The 26,624-nt window shown below is 40.9% G+C and overlaps 1 protein-coding gene across 1 annotated transcript in view; it reads right to left on the bottom strand.

Annotated features, from left to right (window-relative positions):
* Window positions 1-10,967: 10,967 nt before the first annotated feature.
* LOC122815148 overlaps window positions 10,968-26,624 on the bottom strand; it is an 83,510-nt gene continuing 67,853 nt past the window's right edge. The window contains exon 2 of the mRNA XM_044087403.1: window positions 10,968-12,395. Coding sequence (XP_043943338.1) covers window positions 11,240-12,379 — 1,140 coding nt within the window. The 5' untranslated portion in view covers window positions 12,380-12,395 and the 3' untranslated portion in view covers window positions 10,968-11,239. The remainder of the gene's footprint in view (window positions 12,396-26,624) is intronic.

Raw genomic sequence — 26,624 nt, 5'->3', positions numbered from 1 at the left:
CTGTGTCTAATGAATGAGGGGACATTAAGTTATATATTTATTGTGTTTGTGTGTTGAATGTTGAAGTGGCTGAAATGTAATTAAAAGGATTTAATTCTGTACCAACCCAAAGGGCAAATATTGTTGTGACTGTGGTGGATTTTAAACTGTTTGTTAGGAAAATGAATTTACACTTAATATTTAAAGATGGGAGGGTGTTGCCCCCACTGAATTTTTCTCTGCATCAAAGTAGTATTTTCAAGCCCCCCGCCTTCAAGCCCCCGCCTTCATCCGTTTTATTTGAGAGGGTTTGTGAACTAGATTTGACAAAATTGTCAGCTGAATGTAGACATATAGAGCAATATAATTTAACTAAAAGTGAGCAAAGATTACTTAACAAGTTTTACTCTTACAAAAATTTGAGGGTTATGAAACCAGATAATGGTGGTGGGGTGGTTATTATGAGTAAGAATGATTATGTTAATAAAATAAATTTATTGTTAAGTAATGATGCCTATGAGGAACCTTCTATTAATAGTGTGAATATTTCCATTTCTAAAATTAATTTTATTACTGGTGACTTGTTCACTCAGGAACAAATTACTAAATAAATTCAGTTATTTGAGTGCCCCATTTCCTATTGTACCATGTGTATTTGGTATACCTAAATTGAATAAATCCTCCATTTAGACCCATTGTAGATGTAAGTAGATGTAGAACGCATATATTTCTTCAGTATTTTGTAGAATCATTTGACCATTTGCTTAGAGACTTCTGGGACTTTTTAAATAAACTGGGGGAGCATGAGATGATGAACAAGTTTGTTTTTTGTACAATTGATTTTAGGGATTTGTATCGCATTATCCCCCACACAGAGGGACTGGTTTGGTTTAATGAATTTTTGATAGAGAGTATGAACTTATCTCAAAATGATATTAATAGTTTAACTACATTGATGGAGTAAGTTTTAGTGAACAGTTCTATATACTCTGAGGAACAATACTGTTTACAGAAAAAGGGTGTAGTAATGGGGGCAAGCTGTGCCCCATTTTTGTTAACATAGTTATATTACAATGGGAGAAAAAAATAATTTTTAACAGTGAATTTATGAATTACTTCATATTATACACACATTTCTTGGACAATGTATTCATTATGTGGAATGATTAATTTACCACTTGAATTATTTATTGATTACATTAATTCAACAACCTTCTTTTTAAGGTTTACATACAACTTTGGTTATGATAAAATTAACTATTTAGATGTGGAAGTTTGCAATCTTATTGCTTTTTAAGAATAGAAAGTGATGTTTTGTTAGTTTTTATTGTGCTTCAGTCACTGTTTTTAAGGAACTTTGTAGTTTTTTTAATTCAGGAAAATGCAATAATGTTGTAATATCTGTTAAAAGGGGTATCAGATTTCTGAATGGTTGATGAGTTGTTGTCTGGGTAAGCTATTGATTTAAATAGTGTGAAATATACGTTTGTAAAGGTTCTGTAGAAGTCCTGATTTTAGGACAAAAGTGCTTAACAGTTATAATAAAGTTTTAGTGGTCCTACTGTTGTGATTCACCCTTGTTTTTTTACTTATAATGTGTGCAGTTACAGAAATAGAGGCCCCCTCATCCCTTTCATGTCACACAAATTTGTTGCAGCACAATCATACACTAAAATGACTTCACATAGGTAGAGTCTGACAGCTGTGTTAAAACTTCCAGTGATTCATACACATGTTCTTAGTCAGTGGACTTTATAGCTTGCTATTCAGTTCAAGAAAAAGGCAACATTATAACATTATATGAATGTAATGATATTTTACACAAACACAATTGCATCAAGCTATTAGTATCAATTGTTAAGCTAGACAAATACACATAAACACGTTTTGTGATTTTATGGCAGTGAAATAGTTGTTCTGGGAATGTCATGGTCTGAGTGCTCCTGTGGCACAAGCATTGAGAACTGACTTCTACAGCATATTTACACAGACAATGTGTGGTTCAGTTCTGGGACAGTGTGTCTATAAAGCAATGAAAAAAGCTTCCTTGGACAAGCAACACTATACTAGACACCTCAAAGTTGTCTGAACATTAATATAGGTACCTCATTTTCATCTCAGACAAATTAATACTGTACAATGTATCATAAAAACTCCTTTCTTACTCCACATGTTAATTTCACTTATTTGTTACAAGACCCATTGCTATTTCATGTGGCAGACACAGTCAATACACAGCTGTGTGGAGTGCCTACTATCATGGGCAGGGGTTTGAATCAGGTAATAACTTTCTGTCAGATAACTTTCTCAGACAGGACTGGCTTAGACAAAGGAATTAATTATGGCACAATCTGAGGCAACATTTTTAAGGCAACATGCACCTACGTAGGAGATCCATACCCATTACAGTAGGAAAGTGCTGCAATCCTTTCAAAAGTGTTCTTTATGATACAGATGGTATAACTATTTCTCTTGCATGAACGGTTAACACATAACTTTCTGATAATTACCCTGGTATTAGTTTGATTCTAGCAAGATGCAAATGTTGAATATATCATTAGTTGTTCAAAAGCATTATTTTCAAAATAATTATGGTCTCTATTGCATTCCTTAATTCAACCATTTATTTTTTACTGCAGTTCTTTTCTTTTCTTTGTACAATGTTATAGGAGATGAAGGCTTACATAAAACATGTCTCACTGTATGGAATGCTACAAGATCATCAGAAAGTGGGCCTGTATTATGACATTTTCTTGTATGTTGGTGCTGTCGAATTACTGTTATGTTACTGTTTCCTTAATTCCTTGTGAGCATGCCCGTTATAACGATATATGAGACACATGCCACTTACCAGTGGAGACACTGACATCATGAAATGTCATCTGATATGTGTTGCCATTTGTCACTTACGTATGTTGAGTGTTATTATATTACTGCTTAGTGACACATGCTTGTCTATTACATGTCTACAGGTAATAAGTCCCTCTGCTCTGGTAGCAAATAACAGTTATTTGCAAAAACATACCCCTTTCTGATGTGCATGATAAAACAGCTGTAAGATTCATTTATTCTTGTTTATACATGCTGAAGTGGAGAATACAACAATAGTGTCAGCTGTAATAAATAAATTCCCTTTATATAGGTTCATAGGAGATTTATTTGCTAATAGCTCAACAGCCCTTACAAGCCTAGCCTGTTTTACTCAGATTTTACCCAATTTTCTATCCCCAGGGGAAAGATAACAAAGGTGAGGAAGTGGGGTTTCGGTAATTTTTACAGACTGCTTCTGTCCACAAGGGACATGAGCATCACCCCAGGAGTGAATTTGGGATTTCTCATGCATTTATCCAGATTGCACTTGAAGATGGTCAGGGAAGAGCTTTGCTTCACCTGAATAAGAAGCCTATTCCAGAGCAGGGGCAATCTCTGGGACACATATCAGGCTCTCCAGCATGATTTATTTGTGCCAGAGTTCAGGTTTAGATCCTTAGACTGGGTAATCCTCATGCAGTTAGTTTTGGGAATATACGAGATTTCCATCAGGCCTGGGTCAGAGACTGCTATGTAAGTCAGGCATAGCTCACCCCTCAGTAACCGGTAGGAAACTGAATATAGTGATAGGGCTTTTAATTGGTCTGCATATGACATAGATTCAATAGGTTCATAGGTGGTTACTTGGCGCTTGACCTGAAGGTCTTTATAAGCCTAGCCGTGTGTACCCAGTATAATACTAGAGAAACCCAATATAAGGATCATGCCTAAACTTGAGTTCTTAGTTAGCAACAACTGCCCATATCTAGGAGGGTCATTGGTGAAATCCCAAGAAAGAATTTATGGTTTCCTACCCAGTCATCCAGGCTATGTTTCAACAGGGTCATAGAGGGGCCCTGTTTAATGTGAATCGGTAGTCTATTCCAGAGGAGTGGCAACCTCTGACAGACATATCTGTCTCTGCAGCAGGTCCTATTTATGTCACAGGCCAGGTTAAGGTCCCGGGAGCAGCTGACCCTTGTCCCATTTGACTTGCGGATGTGCAGCATTTCCATTAGCTTTGGGTCCGAGGTTGCTCTGTAGGCCAAGCATAAGTAAGTCTGTATAGTACTGAGTGCAGTGACAGTGACTTCAGTCTGTCGATGTATGACATGCTGGACACCCTGAATTTTCTTGGTTAGAAATCTCTGAAGTCCTTCAAGTTGCTGCAGGTGCGTGGAAAGCTACATACCAAAGGGAGCATTGCACTCAATTATTGGCCTGATAAGGGTTGAGTACAGGAGTTATAATCTCTTTTGCTCTTGAGGCAATGCCTTTGCTAATGAGGTGTGTAACGTAGAATGCCTTCCTTACCACAGTAGACACATGGTGGTCAAATTTTAGGCTACAGTCAACTTGCATTACCAGAACTTTCACTACTAAGTTGTTACTGAGGGTATTATTAACTGTATGATAGTCTGCAGGGATACCGTTTTTACCGAAGGGGATGATGATGCATTTTTTAGCACTGAGTTTGAGTCTATGGCTTTGGCACTAATCATTGGTTTGTGTAAGTCCCTCTTGAAGTGTATTGATATAATTTGGAGATTCAATGATTGCACCTAATTTGCAGTCGTCAACAAAGTTAGTCAGCTACAGCCCCTCTTTTTTGGCCTGAACGTCTGAGAAGTATATTCCAAACAATAGGGGGCCCAGCACTGACCCCTGTGGAACCCCACAGTTGACAGGTCTGCTGGTTGAGGTAAAGTTCGCAGCTTAGACTGAGTGTGACTCCGAGGTCGCACTAAACATCAAAAGACAGAAAACCTACCACCACACATTCTACACCCCCCTTGCACAAATATACATCATATACATACAAACACCACCACTCTCAACACTGACACACTCACACTCTTACCTACCAACCCTAACCCACACCTAAAACTCCCCAGCATACTTACAAACACACAAACCCTCCCCAAAACCCTTAAAAACACATAACACTTAACTAACGTGCCATCAGTACCGTGGGTTTGACATTTCCGGGCTTGATATTCTGCAGTTTTGCTCAACTGCAGATTGAACAATTTGGTCTTGAGATATTGAAATTTGATATTTCAGTATTTTGAGACTATAAAGTGAAAATATGTATATATATATATATATATATATATATATATATATATATACATATATATATATATATATCTGTAGATACACACACTTAATATGAACTTAAAAATATCTAAACACAAAATATTATCAAAGTCAAGTTATACTAAGGAATGGTTTATGCCCTTTCCCCAGTGTTGCGTGAGCTTGGAGATGATATATATAATTAACAAGGAACCTTTGCAAAAACATTGTCTTTAGTTGTTAGATTTTCTTGCTATTTTGTGTTTAGATATTTTTAAGTTTAGATTATTTTGAGTAGATCCATGTGTTACAAACATTGACTGGAATCAGCATTACATGTGCATGTTCATATGTCATGGTGCAGTCAGAAGAGAGGTAAATGCCTTTGGTGTCATTATAGCCATGGCTTTGCACTGAGCTATCTGTTAAAAGAGGTCTACTTCAGAAGACTGACAACCCAAAAAGACTGAAAATTTAAAATACTGAACACATTTTTAATACAGGGGGCAAGCCCCCCTGTATTTCCCCACCCCCTGCTAACTATATATACCAGCTCCAAGATTGCACAACAGTGGAGAAGGGGCAAATTCAATCATTCAATATTTTGAATTTTCAGTCTTTTGGGATTCAGCCTTTTGGTTTTTCAAGTCTTCTGAGTAGACACATTAAAAAACATTCTGATCTTTGTGTAAAAGCAAACTGAGAACAGCTGACAGTAACAGGATTTTCTTTAAATCTGTTGATGCATGTCATTCCTCATTCCTGGCATGGAAACATAAAATGCTTTGCCACCGCATTAGGGGGTTATGACTGTTGATTTAGGGGTTTAGTACACAGACGGCAACTAATGTTGGGGTCCTCATCCTATAGCAAAGAGAAAGGGAAAAAAGAAAAGGGGGACAGAAGCCGTAACTTAGGAATTTATAAAGAGCCATGTTGTCATGAGGAGGTATGTGCATATGATAGAACGTTTGCTAATCTTTGAAAGGCAAATGTCATCTAGTAGGAACTTATTATCCATGACTCTTCAGATTCTGTTCAATAACTGAAGTCTGCTGGCGTCAGTGATGAATGCAATATCAGTGATAAGGGACAATGTAGTCCAAACATTGTGTGACAAGACATTTGTCCATAACTTTTCTAGTCACTTCAAATACAAGGTAATAAAGGCTCCGTGCACCACTAAGTTGTGTTTGTACTTTTCTGTGAATGATGAATAAAAGCAGCGAATCAAGTCAAACACTCATATAATTGGTAGTGTCACTGTCTCAATGGATTCAACTCCATAAAAGATGTTATTCCCATCTGGAGCCCCGCACAGAGCTTAGCATGTATCCGACGTTCCATGGTGTTGTACTCTTTTAGGCTTAATACACAGATCCTTGCATCAGAATCACAGAGAAGCTACCTGAAGGACATTAATTATAATTTTCTTACAGCTAAGGGGGTTATCTGTCTCAAAAAGGGAAAGATGATGTGTATTCAGCATCCACTTAGGGTACTGTGATTTGGAGAAATGTATCAACATCACAATAACTGGAATGAACCCATCATTGAATCATTTGGAATTTCTGAGCTTAGTGGGACAGAAGTGAAAATGTGTAATTTGCAAGAATATTAAATGATCTTTTGTGTAAGTAGCTAAAATAAATACCTTAAACAAAGCGCCATTATTTCTTACATGGAAAGTTTGGCCAAAAGCACTTCATGCAGTATGCACCCGGTCACATTTTATAGCACATAGTGGCAATTGTTTTGGCTGACTACACAAATATGGTTTCCAGTAACATCCCTTAATATAGCATTTTATACAGTTAGTGATTTACAACACATTTTTTACACTTCATCATGTCTTTATTTTCACAGATGCATAAATTATTTCAAATGTTTTCATTCCAGCACTAAACCACTCGGAGTCTAATCCACACAGTGACACTTTCCTGTAGGGCTGTTGTACAGGTGATTCACATACCCCTACTTTTCTGCCCCAAATGATGGTAAACAACTATTTATGACAGTGTTATTCTTTACCAGGCTGCTTTTGCTGCCTTTAACTTCAGTATAACTGCATTTTTTTATTTACTGATTTGTTGTCTGATTGATTGAATGCCTAACTGTATTGCATTCTGTGTCTATAGATGACAGAAAACATGTATACCACAATAAACTGTCTCTGTCCACTATTACATTATCACAATGTGAGGCCAGATGATGCTGAATCAGGAGGAACATGGATAGCTGCTGAACATACTGTAAATAGAAACCTACATTTATTAAACGTTGTATAGTTCTATTGATGTAACTGAAGTAAAAGGAAAAGACAACTGTGTATTTCAGAGTTGGAAACCCCACTTTACATGAAGAGAACTTAACTGCAGCAAAACACAACAAAGTAAGTTTGCACAGGCTGTGTAATCCATGATTTTATGATTTCTATGGGTTGCATACATAGTCATGCATGTGTTTGAGGGGATTTCTTTGAGATAATTCAGGTTATTTTTACTACACAGCTTCCATCAGATTTCATCAGGCCTGTCACTGAATATAAACACTCATTCAGGGTGTCCATATCCAAACACTTGTCACAACTGGAACAACCACACACTTTCTCACTAAAAACTATGCAGACCTTCTCAAAGCCTTGTCCCCTTTTTGTACCATACAGACTACTAAGAGGTGACTCCTGCCACACAGATTACTCCTCAGTAAACCCTATTGTGTTAGACCTATTATACAATCAGAAGACCAGTGGTAGCCTGAAAACCCACTCATGAGACTGCAATCTCTTTTACAACATAAATAAAACATGTTGCAGGGGCATGTATGTATCACAGAGAATACTGCTTCTGAAGTACTTCTCTTACTGTGTTCAAACATAATTTAGTTGATTGGATGAAAAACTGCAAATTCAGCCCCAGTTTAGCACCCAACATATACTTGTTTTGCCCAACTCTGTGTCAATCGTATGCAAAATATAAAGGCTAAAAACTGCCATGAGAATGTAAAGCTAGGCTTCTTAAGATCCTCACAGATCACTAGTCTAGTAAGTACCTATGAACCTAAATATTAACCAGTCCCATCTTGACTCCATGGTGATGGTCATTGATGGGGTCTGGACAGCATAAGGAGTAAATGAGGCTGCGGGATCACTTTGACTTCTCCACTGACCAGAAATAAAGAGAAAGGATGGCTATAGCAAACTGAGAGCAGCTTTGGACCACCATGTTACTGGTATAGTTTGCAGTATGTTATTTCATTGTAATTTTTGGTGGTGAATCCAGTTTGCTTTTTAGCCCTGTCTCTTGTACTTTATTATGAACAACATTCTTGGTGCAATTGGTGAGCACAGGATGATTTTTGGGATGACCAATGCATTACTGCAGGCAAGCCCCCCTGCATACTGATTTCTATTTTTTTATACTTAAACACTTCATTCGCACTGAAGCTTTTGACATTTTCACTGCTTACTAAAACACACTGGATAGATTAATTGAATTTGTAACATCCCTTTCGCACTGTCTCATTACTGAAGCTTTTGACATTTTCACTGCTTACTAAAACGCACTGGATAGATTAATTGAATTTGTAACATCCCTTTCGCACTGTCTCATTACTGAAGCTTTTGACATTTTCACTGCTTACTAAAACGCACTGGATAGATTAATTGAATTTGTAACATCCCTTTCGCACTGTCTCGTTACTGAAGCTTTTGACATTTTCACTGCTTACTAAAACGCACTGGATAGATTAATTGAATTTGTAACATCCCTTTCACACTGTCTCGTTACTGAAGCTTTTGACATTTTCACTGCTTACTAAAATGCACTGGATAGATTAATTGAATTTGTAACATCCCTTTCGCACTGTCTCGTTACTGAAGCTTTTGACATTTTCACTGCTTACTAAAACGCACTGGATAGATTAATTGAATTTGTAACATCCCTTTCGCACTGTCTCGTTACTGAAGCTTTTGACATTTTCACTGCTTACTAAAATGCACTGGATAGATTAATTGAATTTGTAACATCCCTTTCGCACTGTCTCATTACTGAAGCTTTTGACATTTTCACTGCTTACTAAAACACACTGGATAGATTAATTGAATTTGTAACATCCCTTTCGCACTGTCTCGTTACTGAAGCTTTTGACATTTTCACTGCTTACTAAAACGCACTGGATAGATTAATTGAATTTGTAACATCCCTTTCGCACTGTCTTGTTACTGAAGCTTTTGACATTTTCACTGCTTACTAAAACGCACTGGATAGATTAATTGAATTTGTAACATCCCTTTCGCACTGTCTCGTTACTGAAGCTTTTGACATTTTCACTGCTTAGTAAAACGCACTGGATAGATTAATTGAATTTGTAACATCCCTTTCGCACTGTCTCGTTACTGAAGCTTTTGACATTTTTACTGCTTACTAAAACGCACTGGATAGATTAATTGAATTTGTAACATCCCTTTCTCACTGTCTCGTTACTGAAGCTTTTGACATTTTTACTGCTTACTAAAACACACTGGATAGATTAATTGAATTTGTAACATCCCTTACTCTTTCAAGAATAGCTTTGTAGCCATTAATGTCCACTTTTGCTATCATGAAACAACAAATTCAATCAGGAGGCATAATAGCTTGGCATTAAACTTGAAAATTCAAACATCACCTGGCTCTGTGGCACACTAGATGAATTTCCAGCTATCAGCCATGTGATGGGGGCTTTGTTAAGCACCCTTGGCACTGTAGAAGCCAGAGAAGGGGAGACGTGAAGACATATGCCCCACTCACCTCTCCTGGGTGATGGAGGGGTTTGCACATACTTGGAGACAAACTGGGCAACACTAAGTGTCTTCAGGGAAAGAACAATGCTGCCTGGAGGGAAAGCCGCTTAAAACAGTAAGGTCACTGCCTCTGCAGTCAGCCCATTTTGATGTTCCCCAGTCTTCAATGGATATATGTACCATTAGGAATGGGAGAAAAAACAGAAAAGTCCTCAATTCACTGCCCAAGATGGTTTTCTGAATGACGAGCCCTCACAGTCGACCAGGAGAATATATAGGTTGATTAGCTGAGAAGAGACTGATGATCAAAAACAACGAGAGTAAAAAATGCAAAAGAAAAAAAAAACTTACAGCATCTTATATCAGCCAAGGCAAACAACAGATATTTTTAGAGATTGTGGGGTCTTAAAGTTAGAAATGTTCAACAGGGGAAGAGTAAACTGTTGTTTTAGATACCCTACAAGCTTTTAGTGTAAGAATTCTGAAGAAAGCCAAAAATCATGTCGGGGTGGCAAAGGCTCAAAATCAGAGTCAGATTTTAAATAATGCTCGTACAAATTTATACTGTGGCTAGAATAACAAGTTTCATATTAGCATGCATTTTCTGAAGGATGTGAAATCTGACACTCAAATGTCTGTCATTATTTAATGTCTTCAGTTATTAATGATTTGCCAGAAAAAAATACAAATTTTATGAGTAAAAGACCAACAACTTGAAGTACAAAATCTGGACATTCTGAGAGATTCTAGATCATTAGGAGATATGTTTCCCCCCATTGTTGTCATGAGTTGTGTTTTAGTTCAATATGCTGCAAAGTTATATGTTTTCCTTGTAACCAGCATGTAGAGTGAAGCATTTCAGTGATAGTCTTTCTGATTTGCCTTGCATTTCAAAACTGTTCTGCGCTGGAAAAAAATTGTCACACCACTTTGAAAATGTAACCCAGCTTTTTAGTTTGGTGTGTAGGAATGTAGAACAGAACCCCTGGCCTTCTAACCTTGTATCCTATTGACATAATACACATACTAATATCACACTGACAGAAAGAAAGTTACATAAAGTTAGTAAATTATTGATCTGGATTTTTTTCATCAATACAGCATGTATAAATGGATTTTACTTTAATGAACTCATACATCAGACTAGTAAATAAAACTGCAGATCTACACAAGATTATTTTATCCTGTTATTTATTAGCAAAATTATTAAGTATTTGCAAGGTGCTACAGCCAGTCGGAATAATGACCAGGTATTTGTAATTTGCACTAATAACAAAAGATCGAGTGCTTAATAATAGAACTGCAAAAGTGCAATTACAATTCCAGGTTCATCTCTGGCTTTGATTCATTAATATCAGCATTCATAATTTAGAAGAATTGTGAAATTTTGTCTTCAATTAGAGGTCTCATGCCCGCTGACAAGTTCTTTTCAATCTGCTGATCGGGCATCAGCGCTTCAAGTTTAGTTTCAAGCTTCTTGACTCTCATATCGGTTTTGTTTTCAAACTCTGTTTTCTTCTTTTCCACAATGTCAAGTATTCCTTCCTGTGCTGTTTTACACCCTTCAGCAAGTTTCTGAAACTCGAAGCTACTAGGGTCCAATGCAAAAAGCCTGCCTAGGCCAATGACTAGGTCTATAATGTAACGGTCTGAAACCTCAGTATACGTTTCGGAAATCATGTGGATGAGGTTTGCCATATTGCAGGCTTGTAAAGCTTGTTGATAAATCAAGTCCCTGACAAATGAATTTGATGTGTACTTTATTGATTTTGAAACATTTTCACTTGTGTTACATAACCGTTTAACTGATTTGTTTAGACATGTTTTTATTAGTTCAGAAATCATTAGGAAAAAACGTACAATTTTTTCCCACTGGTCCTTTACATCGCCTAAAGCTTTCATCATTTTTTTTATATTAGTGGAATTTTTAATATCTTTCAACTCTTCTTGATAAACTTTCTTTGCATTTACACATGCTTCAAGAAGCTCTAGGACAGTGTGAATAACAGATAAAAATTTGTTCTCAGCTGCAGCAGATAAGGCTGTGCATTTTTCAGAAATGTCTTTAATATTAATCAGATGGTCTGGTAGTAATAATTTTGCAAGCTCATCATCTGCTTGAACAAGAATCTGAACAATTTCCTTTATGTAGTCAGGAATATTGGTGGAGTGCAGCTGGATTTCATCCATATTCTTGTGTACCATACTAAATGCTTCATAGCCTTCATTTACTATATGCATAAGACAGGCTCGGAAGGATACTGGGTACCTAATGTAATTGTATCCATCTTCAGGAGAATTTTTATTAATTGAAAAATCATTCTTTACTGATATTTTAATTAATTCTCCTAAAACAGCTATGGCTATCGGCCCAGGCACAAGATAGGTTTCCCAGTTGTCATTGGGTTTCATTTCCAGCTCATATTCCTCTTTTACATCTGCTTCCTTGTTGACATTCAGCACAGCCTTAGAAATGTCATATTGGTCAGCACAAATCTGAGATGCCATTATACTCTGAAGCTACCTAAAGAAAAATATTTCAGAGTGAATGCACTAGTTTAATGCAATGTTTAAATGCTTCTTTATATTTAATCAGTACATTTAGCTTCCCACTACGTAAATTGTTAAAAATAATGAACCTTTCTTATTATGTGCACATGATGACAATACTTTCACATAGCTCTCCATATTCCAAAAAGCAATTAATTTTTTTTTTTTGCAAAACAATGAATACAATATGTGGGTTACATTTTAAGGAAGGAGCCAGAACATGAAATGTGCTTGATCTCACAAAGAAATAGATGAAGATAGTCACCCACAGGTATGCCAGTCTGTCTGTACCCCCATCTGCCTTGCGCTATAATATGTGTGTTGCATGTGTAAGTTACTGATGCTATATGAATGTAACATTGTATCCTATGCCATATGAATGTAACATTGTATCCTATGCTATATGAATGTAACATTTCAACCACTTTGCTCACCAAAACTATTATTGTATCCTGTTAATTACTATAAATCCTAAGCTGCTTCATCAGAAACAAAATAGAAAAACCTTATTATATTATCAAACTATGCTGAACACTTCATTCTCCTGTGTTTTCTACATCCATTTCTGTTATGGCTATTTCCCAGCTTGCTTTATGGCATTCTCTTTCAGTCTGTTCCTGTCCTCTCTTTTCTTCACTGCTATGGCTTATGCCATCCATGTGTGTGTGTGTGTGTGTGTGTGTGTGTGTCTGTGTGTGTGTGTGTGTGTGTGTGTGTGTGTGTGTGTGTGTGTGTGTGTGTGTGTGTGTGTGTGTGTGTGTGTGTGTGTGTGTGTGTGTGTGTGTTCAGGCATCCTTCTCTGTGTCATCCCTAGCTGTCTGACATAAGTCACAAGTAACATGCCTACTCTTTGTCCTGCTGCATATGTTTATAGCTAATACTTGGGATCAACAGTTCAGAGTAATAGTGATTGTGGAAGAGAGGTGAAGAAGAGAGTACAGCAGGGTGGAGAAGAGTGTCAGGACTGATTTGTGACAGACAAGTACCAGTAAGAGTGAAAGGGAAGATCTACAAGAGGATAGTGAGACCAGCTATGTTATATGGGTTGGAGACAGTGGCACTTGACAAAAAGGCAGCAGTCAGAGCTGGAAGTGGCAGAGTTAAAGATGTTAAGATTTGTACTGGGTGTGACAAGGATGGACAGAATTAGGAATCAGTATATTAGAGGGCCAGCTCAGGTTGGACGGTTTGGAGACAAAGTCAGAGAGGTGAGATTGCGTTGGTTTGGACATGTGCTGAGGAGGGATGCTGGGTATATTGGGAAAAGGATGCTAAGGATGGAACTGCCAATTAAGAGGAAAAGAGGAAGGCCTAAGATAAGGTTTATGAATGTGGTGAGAGAGGACATGCAGGTGGTTGCTGTGACAGAGTTATATGCAGAGGACAGCAAGAAATGGAAACAGATGATTTGCTGTGGCGACCCCTAATGGGAACAGCTGAAAGAGAAGAAGAAGAAGAAATACTTTGGAACCCACTGAGTTAAACAAAGAATGCAGCTGGAAATATATGATATAATTGATTATTTAACGTGTTAATTGCTTATTTTTTTAAATATATAAGATGGATGGAAGCTGTATGTTTTTGTACTCGTAGAAGGCTTATAGCCAAAGTGCTAAGTCTTGTTCTTAATTAAAGTGGTGTATTACCTGAGTCCGTGACTATATATTGTTGTTTTTATTCACCCAAGAATGAAGCTGTGGACAGCAGCACAGAATCTAGATGGTGCCTATGGGGGAAGAATTGTATAGACCAACCACCTTGGTCATCAACTGTGGTTTACATTTTCCTCACAACAGGAGAACAATGATCACAGACAGCATGCCATGCCAAGGCTAGCCATTCAATGGTGTAAACATTGTTCTGAAGTAAGTCATGTTGACTAATGTCACCAAATGGGCATGGGTATTTGTCAATGAAAAGTGGGTTGAGGACCCAGCCTTTTCCAACCTATTCCAGGAATGATAATGGTGGGTGTATGTGTCCCTATTAGCCAGTGTGTGTGCCTGCTATAAAGCCCAGGAGCCTCGGGTCCATAAACTGCTAGCTGGTTGGTGTCCAGTTGCCCAGCTTGGATTACCTGAGATAGCTCTGCCAAGCAAAAGCTGAACATTAAACCAATCAACCTACCAAACAAGAGCTAAGAATTGCTACATTCACTGTAGGTTTACTGACAGGATGCAACTTGGAAGCTTGGAAGTGGATGACAGCATGGCAAGGAGGGGACTAGACATCCTATGTACCCATGGAGACAAATAGGGTGGTGCAGGAAAGCCACTTGGCTTGGGATCCAGAGTTTACTATTCAGGAGCTGGACAGACTAGAAATAGCATGGGAATTGTGGTGAGGGAGAAGATTCAGCAGACAGTGAAGGTTGTCATCAGAAATAGTGACAGACATATGACAATCAGACTCCAGTGTAATGATAGGGCAGTATTCATAATCTCAGTCTATGCCCCAATGGGTGGTGATGGCGAGGAAAAGAATGCATTTGGGCAGCAGTTGCAGGACCTACTGGATAAAGGAGGACAACATGAATTGGTGTTGATAATGGGGGACCTAAATGCACATATTGGGGCAGACAGAATAAGATATGAGAGCTGCCTGGGTCCTCACAAGTGGGACAACAGGAATAAAGAAGGAAAGGTAATTCTAGACTTCTGTCTGACCAATGGTTGAGGGTGGCCAACACATGGTTCAGCAAGAGACACAGTCACAAATCACATGCAAGAGTGGCCAACATGCAGCTCAGGTGGACTTCCTCCTAGTAAGGAAAGGGCAAAGTCATCCCCACTGAAACAGTTGTCCACAGCATAAACCACTGGTTGCCACAGTTAGCTGCAAGCAGTGGTCAAAGAAGGGTCTAAGGTCAACAGAGTCCAGGCTGAAGATGTGAAAATTGACCAGAGAGAAATTACAGCAGTTCAAGGAAATACTCAGGACTCCAATACCTCAGGAAGAAGACGAAATAGATGAAGCTGAAGAAGAAGAATGGCAGAGTCTTATAACAGCATGTGTGAAGACAATAGGATATATGCATCTGAGCCAGGTATGGATATAATGTGCATAATGAAAGATGGTGGTGGAATACATAAGGCCAGGAAGTCATCAAAAGAAAGAAGGTGTGCAGGAAAACGTGGGAGATAGAAAGACAGATCAAGCTTAGAAGGAATACTGGTCAGCTAACAAAGAAGCTAAGAGAGAAGTTGCAATGGTAAAGAACAAGACATCAGAGACACTCTACTAACTTCTGGAAAGTGACTCAATAGGTGGCACAAAGAAACTATATCAGGTTGCAAGGCAAAGACAAAAAGATAAAGAAGATAGTCAGACACCCTTCATAATGGATGCCAGCAACAACTTGCTTTCCAGTCCACAGGACATCAAAGGCGGATGTTAGGAATACTTCCTGCAGCTTCTGAATGAAGAAAACTCCACAGAAGCTGTCCTGCCCTAAAACCTATAATCAGAAAAGGAAAGGACCCACCCTAGAAGAAGTAAGAACAGAACTGAGGAAAATAATGTCAGGGACAGCAGCAGGTCAGATGAGGTCACGGCAGATATGATAGTACTAAGGAATGTCAGGGAAAGCAGCAGGCTCAGATGAGGTCACGGCAGATATGATAGGACTAAGGAATGTCAGGGAAAGCAGCAGGCTCAGATGAGGTCACGGCAGATATGACAGGACTAAGGAATGTCAGGGAAAGCAGCAGGCTCAGATGAGGTCACGGCAGATATGATAGGACTAAGGAATGTCAGGGAAAGCAGCAGGCTCTGATGAGGTCACGGCAGATATGATAGGACTAAGGAATGTCAGGGAAAGCAGCAGGCTCAGATGAGGTCACGGTAGATATGATAGGACTAAGGAATGTCAGGGAAAACAGCAGGCTCAGATGAGGTCACGGCAGATATGATAGGACTAAGGAATGTCAGGGAAAGCAGCAGGCTCAGATGAGGTCACGGCAGATATGATAGGACTAAGGAATGTCAGGGAAAGCAGCAGGCTCAGATGAGGTCACGGCAGATATGATAGGACTAAGGAATGTCAGGGAAAGCAGCAGGCTCAGATGAGGTCACGGCAGATATGATAAAGCTGCCGTGTGAGACAGGGGGAAAATGGCTCCTCATAGCAGTAAGCACTGAAATGTGCATTCATAGGTTCATAGATTAGTACTAAGCTAACTGCCCTTATGAGCCATTTTAAGCCTAGCCAATTATTCCCTGTGAGATTCAAACTCTGTACCTTGTGTTTGTAAGGCAAACACCTTAACCATTTAGCCACCCTACCAACTTAAGGAGTCAAAAATGACTGGAGAATAAGCATTCTAGGGCCAGTGTTAAAGAACAAAGGGGACATCCACAACTGTGGGCAGTACAGAGATATCAAATTCTTATCACACTACATGAAAGTGATGGAGAGGGTGATTGTTTAACAAATATATAGAGTAGTAGAACGAAAGATAGCATATGAGCAATTCCAATTCAGATCATCAAGCAGTACAAATGATCCGAGGTTTGCAGTGAGACAGATAATTGAAATGAAGTAAGAGATTAAGAAAGAGTCCTGATGAGCACAGCCAGACCTGACAAGGTCCCATGAAAGCTGAACTGGGCAGTTCTGCAGTGATTCAAAGTCCCACAAACACTGGTAGAATTAGTGCAGGCTATGCACAAATGCCCAATGTCTCAAGTATGAACAGTATTTTGTCTCACAGAGGGGTTCCCAGTGGGAGTGGGTATGCATCATAGCTCAGCTTTGAGCCCATTGCTGTTCATACTGGTGATGGACTAAATTAGCAAACTGGTCGGAGGGACAGATCAACAAAGTTGCTGTTTGCAGATGATATGCCATTATACGTATACTCTGAGCAAGAATTTCAGTAACAGATTCATTTTTGTTCTATTTATTTAGAATTTGTTTACCAGGAAAGCCCAACATTCAACAGAGGCCCATGGAGAAATGCTCCAGACACATGTTTTTGTAATGTGGGAGGAAACCGGATTACCCAGAGAAAACTCAAACAAATGCAGGGAGGACATGCAGAATCCACAGACACGGAAATCCAGCCAAGAATCGAACCGGAGAACCTCTTGCTGTGATGCAACAACACTACCACTGCATCATTCTAAATACATATTTGATATATTGGTATCTATATTATGTAGATATCTATATATATATATATATATATATATATATATATATATATATATATATATATATAATATATCTATCTATATATATATATATATATATATATATCTATATATATATAGATATATGTGTGTGTGTGTGTGTGTGTGTGTGTGTATATATATATATATATATATATATATATATATATATATATATATATAGGGGAATGGAATACCAAACTAAAGGTACATGGGATGAAACTGAGTACAGATAAGACAGTTGTAATAGCAGCAAATGAGGAAATCAGAAGAAGCTGAGTACTGGTGTAGAAGGGAAAGTAGTGGAAAAGGTTTATAGCTTCGAGTATATTGGAGCAGTGGTTCAGGAGAAAGGAAGTCTGAATGAAAAGGTCAACGCTAGAAATAGAGGGGCTAGCCAACTGGCAGAAAGTGTCAGGGGTATGACAGAAGAATTCCAAAGAAGCTGAAAAGTAAATTGCACAAAATAGTGATGCAACCGGTACTTCTATATGATACAGAAACCTGGGCAGTAAAGGCAGAGCAGATGAGGAAGCTAGAGGTGATGGAAATGAAGTGTTTGAAATGGGTGGTGGGGTGCACACTTTGGGACAGTTGAAGAAATGAGGACATCAGAAGAGAAGCCAAAGTATCTCAAATTGCAGACAAGATCATAGAGAACAGGTTACTCTAGTTCAAGCACATGCATAAAAGTGGAAGATAAACTGATGAAGGACATTTGAGACAGACATGAAGAAGGCAAGAAGAAACTAGGGCATCCAGCAATAAGGTGGATGGATTGTGTGAGGGAATACCTGTTACAGCCAGACATGAGTGTCGATTAAGATAGAAGAGTGGCATTGAATTGAGAGGGAGATAGCGACGGTTGACATGACATCCTGACCCCATGTAGAAAATGGGAAAAAAGGGGGGTGCTGATGATGATGATGAGGTAAGTACTAGGCTATCTGCCCTTGTGGGCCATTGTAAGCATAAGCAGTTTCCCTTTAGTGCTTAAATTAAGCTATCCCATTTGGGATTAGATTGACCCTACCCATACCATAGTTAATAATTATATATTACTTCTGGTGAGAATAACTCAGATCATATAATAGATAACTTAGGTGGTCCCATGCATAGGATAAAGCATTTAGGAGGTACCTTTGTCCAGAAATTGCACAGGGGGTAGCCCTGGGCTATGTTTTCTGTTTTACATCCATAATCCAAGTGGCTGGGGAATAGGAAATTTACACCAGGCATGGCACCCTGTCCCATAAGGACAGAGGCAGCTTATAGATTCATGGCCCTCCATGTTCTGTTTGGATGCAGGACATCATCATTGTTTTGGGAAAACTTGGCTAGGCTTAATAAGGCTTGCTGGGTTGTTAGCTTAGTAACAATTTATGAATCTAAGAAATCTATGAAATGTTATGTTTGAATATGGACAAGAATGAATTTTGTTTTACATGGATGGGGAATCTATTCCAGAGCAGTGGTATCCTCTCTGAGAGATATATGTGCCTCTAAACCTTCTGTTGATGTTGTAAAAGAGGTTTAGATCCCTAAACCAAGTATTTCTGATGTAATTTGACTTACTGATGTACAGAAAATCTGTCAGTATTGGGTCAGAGGATGTCTTGTGTGCCAGACACTTGTCACCTCTTAGCAGTCTGTTGGATACTAAGTATAGTGACAAAGCTTTCAGTCAATCCATGTAGGACATGTTGCCTATGCCTTGTATCCTTTTACTAAGGTATCTCTGTGGGTGTTCTAGTTACTGCATTTGTCTGGATAGATACATGACAAAGCAGACATTATAACTGGCCCAACAATGGCTGAGTAAAGAGACAATAGGCAGGATTCACGAAGGCTTGCACGGAGTGTAAGAGACGTGCAACACTCCATGCAAGCCTCGCGATCCAGGAACAGCCCTAAGCTCCGTGTAAGAGACCAGCTAAAACGCCTCTTACACGGACTGGGCGTGGACATGCTAAATACCTCACTTGCATCCAAAAGGTATGCAAATGAGGTATATTAGCGATCCACGAAGCAGAAACCAGTCCGTGTAGGAGACGTTTTAGCTGCAGAAATGTACTCAGTTGACAACTGAGTACATTTCTGCAAATTCCACAACAGAGCGATGTCAGCTCCAAAAAAAGGTTGCATATGACTCAGGCAGCATGCCAATGGCCAAATATGTGGCCATTGGCAATGCAACCTGATGCCAAAATGATAAAATTATATATTTTTTTCGGCGATGTTTAAACCCAGCGCATCCCCGCGCAAACGGGATGCACTGTATAAAAACATAAAAAAGAAGGTTATAAACCCACAAATGTGGGTTTCATGCAATACATGGAATGACAATGCAGGGACCAGCAGATCAAAACCAACATGGCCACCGTGTAGTGGTTGTAAGGGGGGAAGCTGAGTCTAAGACATGTAACTAAGCATTAGTAGGCAACCTCATATAAATGAGGGTTCGGATACTGAATCTCACAGTCACATAGCAAATGAGCACAGTCTGAGTAGTGTAAGAGATACATAAGGGGGAGGAATAGAGAAGGATATAGGTGACATCACAGGGGGGAATGGTAGAAAGAAATGCAGTTCATTGGAGGCCAGTGTAACATGACAGATGACAGGCACAGATCATGGAAAGAGGTGTGCCACTAGATAAGTCATGGAAAGTCAAGAAATGGAAGGTGTACACAGTTACCTACACCAAAGTTTCTTGCTGGGCGTGCATGCGCACGTGTGTGCACCATGAAGCATGACTAGGACAGTGTGCACGTGTGTAAGGCAGTCTGAGCATGTGGGAGCATGTTGGGAGATGTTTAACACTGTTTGCGCGGGTGTACGCACGTGTAAGGCAGTCTGAGCATGTGGGAGCGTGTTGGGAGATGTTTAACACTGTTTGTGCGGGTGTACTCGAGTGTAGGGCAGGCTGAGTATGTTGGAGGCTGTTAGCAGATGTGTAACAGTGTTTGTGCGGGTGTACGCGTGTTTTAACCCGAATAAGTAGATTCTGAACCGTGTAAGCACGTGTGTGCACGTGTAAGCCACTGTGAGCGTGTTTCAGATAGTATGCACATTGCTCCCCCCTGAGGAAACAGAGAGGAAAAAGGAAGCAACAGAATTAATAGGAAGCTAGCAGGGATAACTGCTGAAGCTAGCAGGTGAAAACAATTAGAAGCAGGCAATTACACAGGCAGAATAGTAGCCTAGCCCAGCACTTAAAACTCTGCAAACAGTAGTGCAGGATGTTTCCATTAAGAGACACTGCAAGACAGGAGTAAGCTAATATAAATGAAAACTGAAAAAGCTGAACTCAGTGCAGAAATGTTAGAGGCTGCCATAGCTGTCATAATGAGACATAGGCGACTTGCTGAGGGTGGTGACAATGCAGATGGTGCCAGACAACCCACAGTGAGGAGACGGAGAAGAGTGTACAGGCCCAGGGTCACCTACCACGGGTTACATGAGCTGGAGATAGTAGAGTGCTATAGAGTGGACAGAGAGCTCCTGCAGCAAATTGTTGAGCTGTGCAGGCCACGCCTCACACACAGAACCAACAGAGGGGAACCCATCCCAGTGGAAACCAAGGTATGTGTTGGCCTAAGAATACTAACAACAGGTACCTTCCAGAGACCAACTGGCGATATGATGGGGATATCACAGGCATCAGCCTCCAGGGTACTACACCAGTTCCTGGATGCCATGTCAGCACATGTCAGTGATCATGTATATTTCCCCAATGCCCATGAGGTATTGGCCAGCAATATGCGTCTCTTCCAGAAAATAGCGGAATACCCTGAGGTACTGGATGCAATAGACTGCACGCACATACGCATTAAAGCACCAGCCGGTGAGCAGGGTAGGGCCTACATTAACCGCAAGGGCTTCCCCTCCATCAACTGCCAGGTCGTGTGTGATGCCCGGGGCATAATAATGAATGTGTGTGCTGGCTGCTCTGGGAGTTATCACGATTCCCACATCTGGCATTTGACACAGCTGTACCAGACATTTGCCAATGGGGACATCCCACACGAACACCTAGTGGGGGATGCAGGTTATGCACTGGAGCCGTGGCTGATGACACCCATCAGAAATGCATACACACCTGAACAGGAACGCCATAATGAGGCACACGCACAAACACGTAATGTAATAGAGCGTGTGTTTGGGCTGCTCAAGTCACGGTTCCGGTGTCTGGACACATCTGGTGGAGCCTTGCAGTACACACCAACTACATGTACCCAAAATGTCATGGTATGTGCTATGCTACATAATATGATCTCGCGAAAACAGCTGCAGCAGGACCAGCATAGGGCCGGGCCAAACAGCCCCCCACCATTGCCAAGGCGATCACAGGCAGAGCATGACTCAGAGGAGGAACAACCTGAGCCTGCCCCAATAGGCAGAAGGAGGCGTGCCCAGTATGCCCTGGCCTTGGCAAAGAGGCAACGCATAGCACATACACTGGCTCAGTAGGAACCCTGGGAATGATACCCCTCTCTGACTCACTCATATAGTAACAGGGATGCCTAACATGACACAACCTGCTCTCAAACATGTACAGGGAGTGTAGTATGTGCATCCGACAGAGGCAGCCCTGCAGCACCAACTGAGGCATGATTGCCATGTGTTAAGCAATGTAACACCATCTAGTATGTGCAAACATGAAGACCCTGCCTAACATCTCACCCTCACCAAGCATGATGCCACACTATGAAGACAAGAAGATCAAGTACAATAATTGGCTGAAGTAATGCAGTCAGTCAAAGGGGAGCCAATGTGTTACAGGCTGGGAAGATATGCGGAGCTTGACATGATGCACCACCTGCTAGGGGTGGCGTGCACCTATCATGCCATGCCCCATGGATACCGGCAAAGGCTGTCAGTACCCACAGCATGCCTTGAATAGGTAAGTCTCAAAACACAAACCCACCTTCATAGGTTCTACAAGGGATAGGAACCTAGATGTAATACTACCCCATGACAGATGTATAAACAGCAAGATGTGTGCAGTGTAAACGCACATAGTAAGGAGAATGTAGATACCAGTCCTGTAATAGAGAACTGGGCAAGGCTCACATCAGCACCCTAACACTACCAGGTCACACCTCATACTGTGCTGTACAGCCGCAAAACATGGAACAAGCTGCAAAAGGAGGGTGACTAGTAAGAAATGGCAAGGATAACCACACCCCCATGTTGGTACCACAACAAGAAGCAGCATGGAATAGCCATGGTCAAATACCAATGGCTAAAACTGCCTCGCAGTATATAGCCTGCTGCAGACTACTGTCCTAATACCAGGAACAGCACCTGGCCTATGTCGGAATACATGAATATATCAAGCCCCCCCAAACCATATTATATTGCTTGACTGAAAATACCGAGACATACACTGGTAGCATTGTACTAGCACCAACACAGTAGGAAAAAATTACCCAGATTCCATAAACCAAAATGCCCAGGAGCAATGTACTACTCCCACAAGAGGGGTAAGCATACTGGATGTGATAATCAGCAACATGTGTACTGGATGGCAAGATGAGAAGTGTACCCCTCACTGGTAAGACCAGACCATAGAGTAATCACACTAGATATACACACCCTGACCCCAGTCCCTGGCCAGAATACCACAGTGAAAAACATGCATAAAGTATAGGTTGCAGCCCTCAAAACCGATGTTGAATCCACAAAAGGCCCTGTGCAAGTGCAGAATATGGGACACACCACAGAACATGTTATACAGGCATTCCATGAACACAGCCAGGAATGCTTGGAGTATGCAATCACAAATAACAACAACACACAATGCCATACACACAGGCATCTGGCATGCTGGCCTCCAGCCATTACCAAACCATGCAAGAGAATGAGGAAGTTACCACATGATACAGCAAACATAAAAAGGGAAGTAATCACTGACCAGTAGTATGGCAACAACATATGTCCACACATAAAATCCACTAAGTCCAGCCACAACAAGTATAATCTGTGAATCCAGAGGCAATGTGATGCCAGTACCAAGTACACAGACAACCACAACACCCCCCAATAAATACAAACATATGTGATAGATGCATCCATGTATCCAAACCAGAGGTTGAGCTCCAACAACTCAGTACTGTCAACACTAGTCAGAAGGAGAAGGTAACCACATACACCACAAACCCAGTCCCACATAGACCTACCACAATTGTAAACCAAACAAATAAACACAGACAAATATTCCCGGAGGCCTTAATTACAAACACACCACACCAACAGAAGCCTCCAAAGTAGATCACAAGCAACCACAACCTTCAAACATAGCACATGCAACGAATAGTACGCAAAGCTGGTGTGCCAAACAGTCACAGGCCAGAAGGAGAAACAACATGCCTGATACAGATGTAATAGCTGTCTGTATAGGCAGACACACAGCTGTCCCACTCACCAGACTGAACAAGGGAAAGGGTAGAGTTAGCTGCTTGTAGGCTGCCACAAAATGCCACACAACACAAGTACGCAGGTCACCCCAAAGCAAGCAGAAATATGATGCACTCAATGTCCATGCTGGTGTGAATTACCTGAGATGTACCTCCCTGGTCAACATCAAATGAGACAAGGATGGTCCCTCCGAGTATGTACCCCAGGGTGGGATGACACTGGCAGTGTGCAGCATCCAACCCTCACCAAGAATGATGCCACAGTACAAACACAGAATGCTCATGTTTAACAGCTGGCACAGTTACAGCTGTCAGTCCAAGAGGGTCTAATGTGTGTCTGCTTGAGATGTCAAGCATGACAAGCCATGCTGCTGTTACAGGGATGGCTGTCAGCTGTTACCCGTGTGCATCTGGATACTGGATAAGGCCTTTGCCGCCTCCATAGAGCCGTATGTAGGCAAGGCCAAAAAGACTACCCACCACCCTAGAAAACATAAGTGGTAGGAAACATAAGGGTAATGCTGACCAATGCCAGATGTGTAAACTGCAATATGCATGCCCCTGAGGCACTTCCCATTATGGAGAACATTGATGTCTGTCTAGTGACAGAAGCCTGCTGCAAGCCTAGTGATAGCACACCAGCACTACTAGGGTATACCACAAATCATGTGTTATAGCCCCAACACCTGCACCAAGACATCAAAGGAGGGGAAGTACCCATATGCAGCACAGACACCCATATTGCCAGGTAACTGACAATGCACAAAGCAGCGGACACCACCCATGTGCACATAACTGTAGTCAAAACTGCTGTACAGTCTGTAGCATGCGACAGACCACACTCTCACACACAAGAACTCCACCCAGACATCCGAAGACACTGGACAGTATGAATGTCCCACCAAATACCAGACAAGGTACACACAAAGTACCACATAGGTGTCAAACCATTATGTATGCAAGGAGTAATCAGGGACCTAGGGACACAGGTCGACATTAACCTGTCATGTGACAGCCACAATGCCAATGTAGCTATGAAGACTGTTGATACTGGACACAGTATCATGAAAGGATTCACATCAACATCAACAGAGGTCACTGTGCTGCTGTACTGTTCCCTTATCAGACCCATAATCTAGTACAATGACTCATATGGGATGTACCGTACGTGACACCTGCAGCGGTTCGGAAGACCTCATAGTTACCCCACCAACAGGATAAAGGGTGTGAAATATATGTCATATGCTGCCTGGCTGTAGACACCCCAGCTGACTGCAGTCACACACTGCCTACACAGAGGCATTGTATGTCTGTTGTACAAGACCATTTCCAACACAGGAGTAATGGACATGCTACACCACAGGAAATCAAAGCCATTGGAGCTGTGAGAGTCACAGATGTCAACCTCAACACATAATGAAATAAGATGTGCTGGATGGACAGATACATAACCCATAGGCTCCCCACACCCAGAAACAGGATCCCAATCCATGGTAGGTGGAGCCCCTCACTGACACCCCTCAACAGGAATATTGCCAAGTGGATGGATGACCGTGCATGTATACTGGGGGTCCCCACTGTGTCATGACCAGACAGAGGCACAGTGAAGAACCTCATAAATGGCCATAATTGAACATAGCAAGGGGTGGCGAAAGACACACACACTCTAGCTAGGCTTACTAATGGCCTAGGGTGTCTAGCCTACTATGAACCCATGAACCTATGAAGATACAAAACGTACAGGACACTAAGGATAATCACAAGGCTTACCCAACTGATGGTAGGAACCACGTTGGGCATCCACAGATATGCTCCGAATCACACAGATATTACAAACAACATACCAAACACACACACATATTGCTAACATACAACCTGTCAGGTGCAGTGCAAACACCCCCCCGAGTGCAAAATACCTATCCCAGCAGATGGTCCCGCTGACATTGCAGATGCTGAGGTAACAGCCATCATCTGCAAAGCAGAACACACAGCAGCAAAGGTATGTGATGGTGTCCTGTGCTGAGGCCAACATGGACCCCAAGAATAATGGAATGCCAGATCACACTACTGGCCAATGTCAGCCTTACCAGAGGATATGTACCCAAAGAGCAGTGTACAACAACAGTGGTCCATCACAACAAAGGTGTTGCCTGAATGGATACTCCAAACTACCACCCCAGGATCCTGACAAGCTTGTTCTGCACAGCTATGGAAAGGATCAGTATGTACCGCAGACAGAAGGCTAATGTGGACCCACTGATACTGGACCTTACACACTGTGGCTGTTGTAACTGCAGAACCGGCCCCTAAACATGTCTGACCCATTTGAAGCAGTCATTAAGGTCATTGATGAGGGCTATGTGGTCCACACAGTGTAGCTGGACCGTGCACATGCTTCTAGACAATACTGTACAAGTTCAGTATGGATATGTTCACCAGCTTAAATATACACCCCTATGTCAGTAGAGGGGTTGCAAAGCAGACCGAGGACAGAACTGACATGGTCAGACATGCTGCATCCATGTCAGACTACAAAGCGGATATGAGTGGCATCCCACAAGGCCTGGCCTTTGCCCCCCCACCCCCGTTCTGTATACATGTCCCATAGG

Source organism: Protopterus annectens, chromosome 11.part0, assembly GCF_019279795.1.
Source record: "Protopterus annectens isolate FY-2018-M chromosome 11.part0, PAN1.0, whole genome shotgun sequence".
Taxonomy (NCBI): domain Eukaryota; kingdom Metazoa; phylum Chordata; order Ceratodontiformes; family Protopteridae; genus Protopterus; species Protopterus annectens.
Note: the sequence above shows the minus strand (reverse complement) of the source record. Positions and strands in the feature narration are given on the sequence as shown.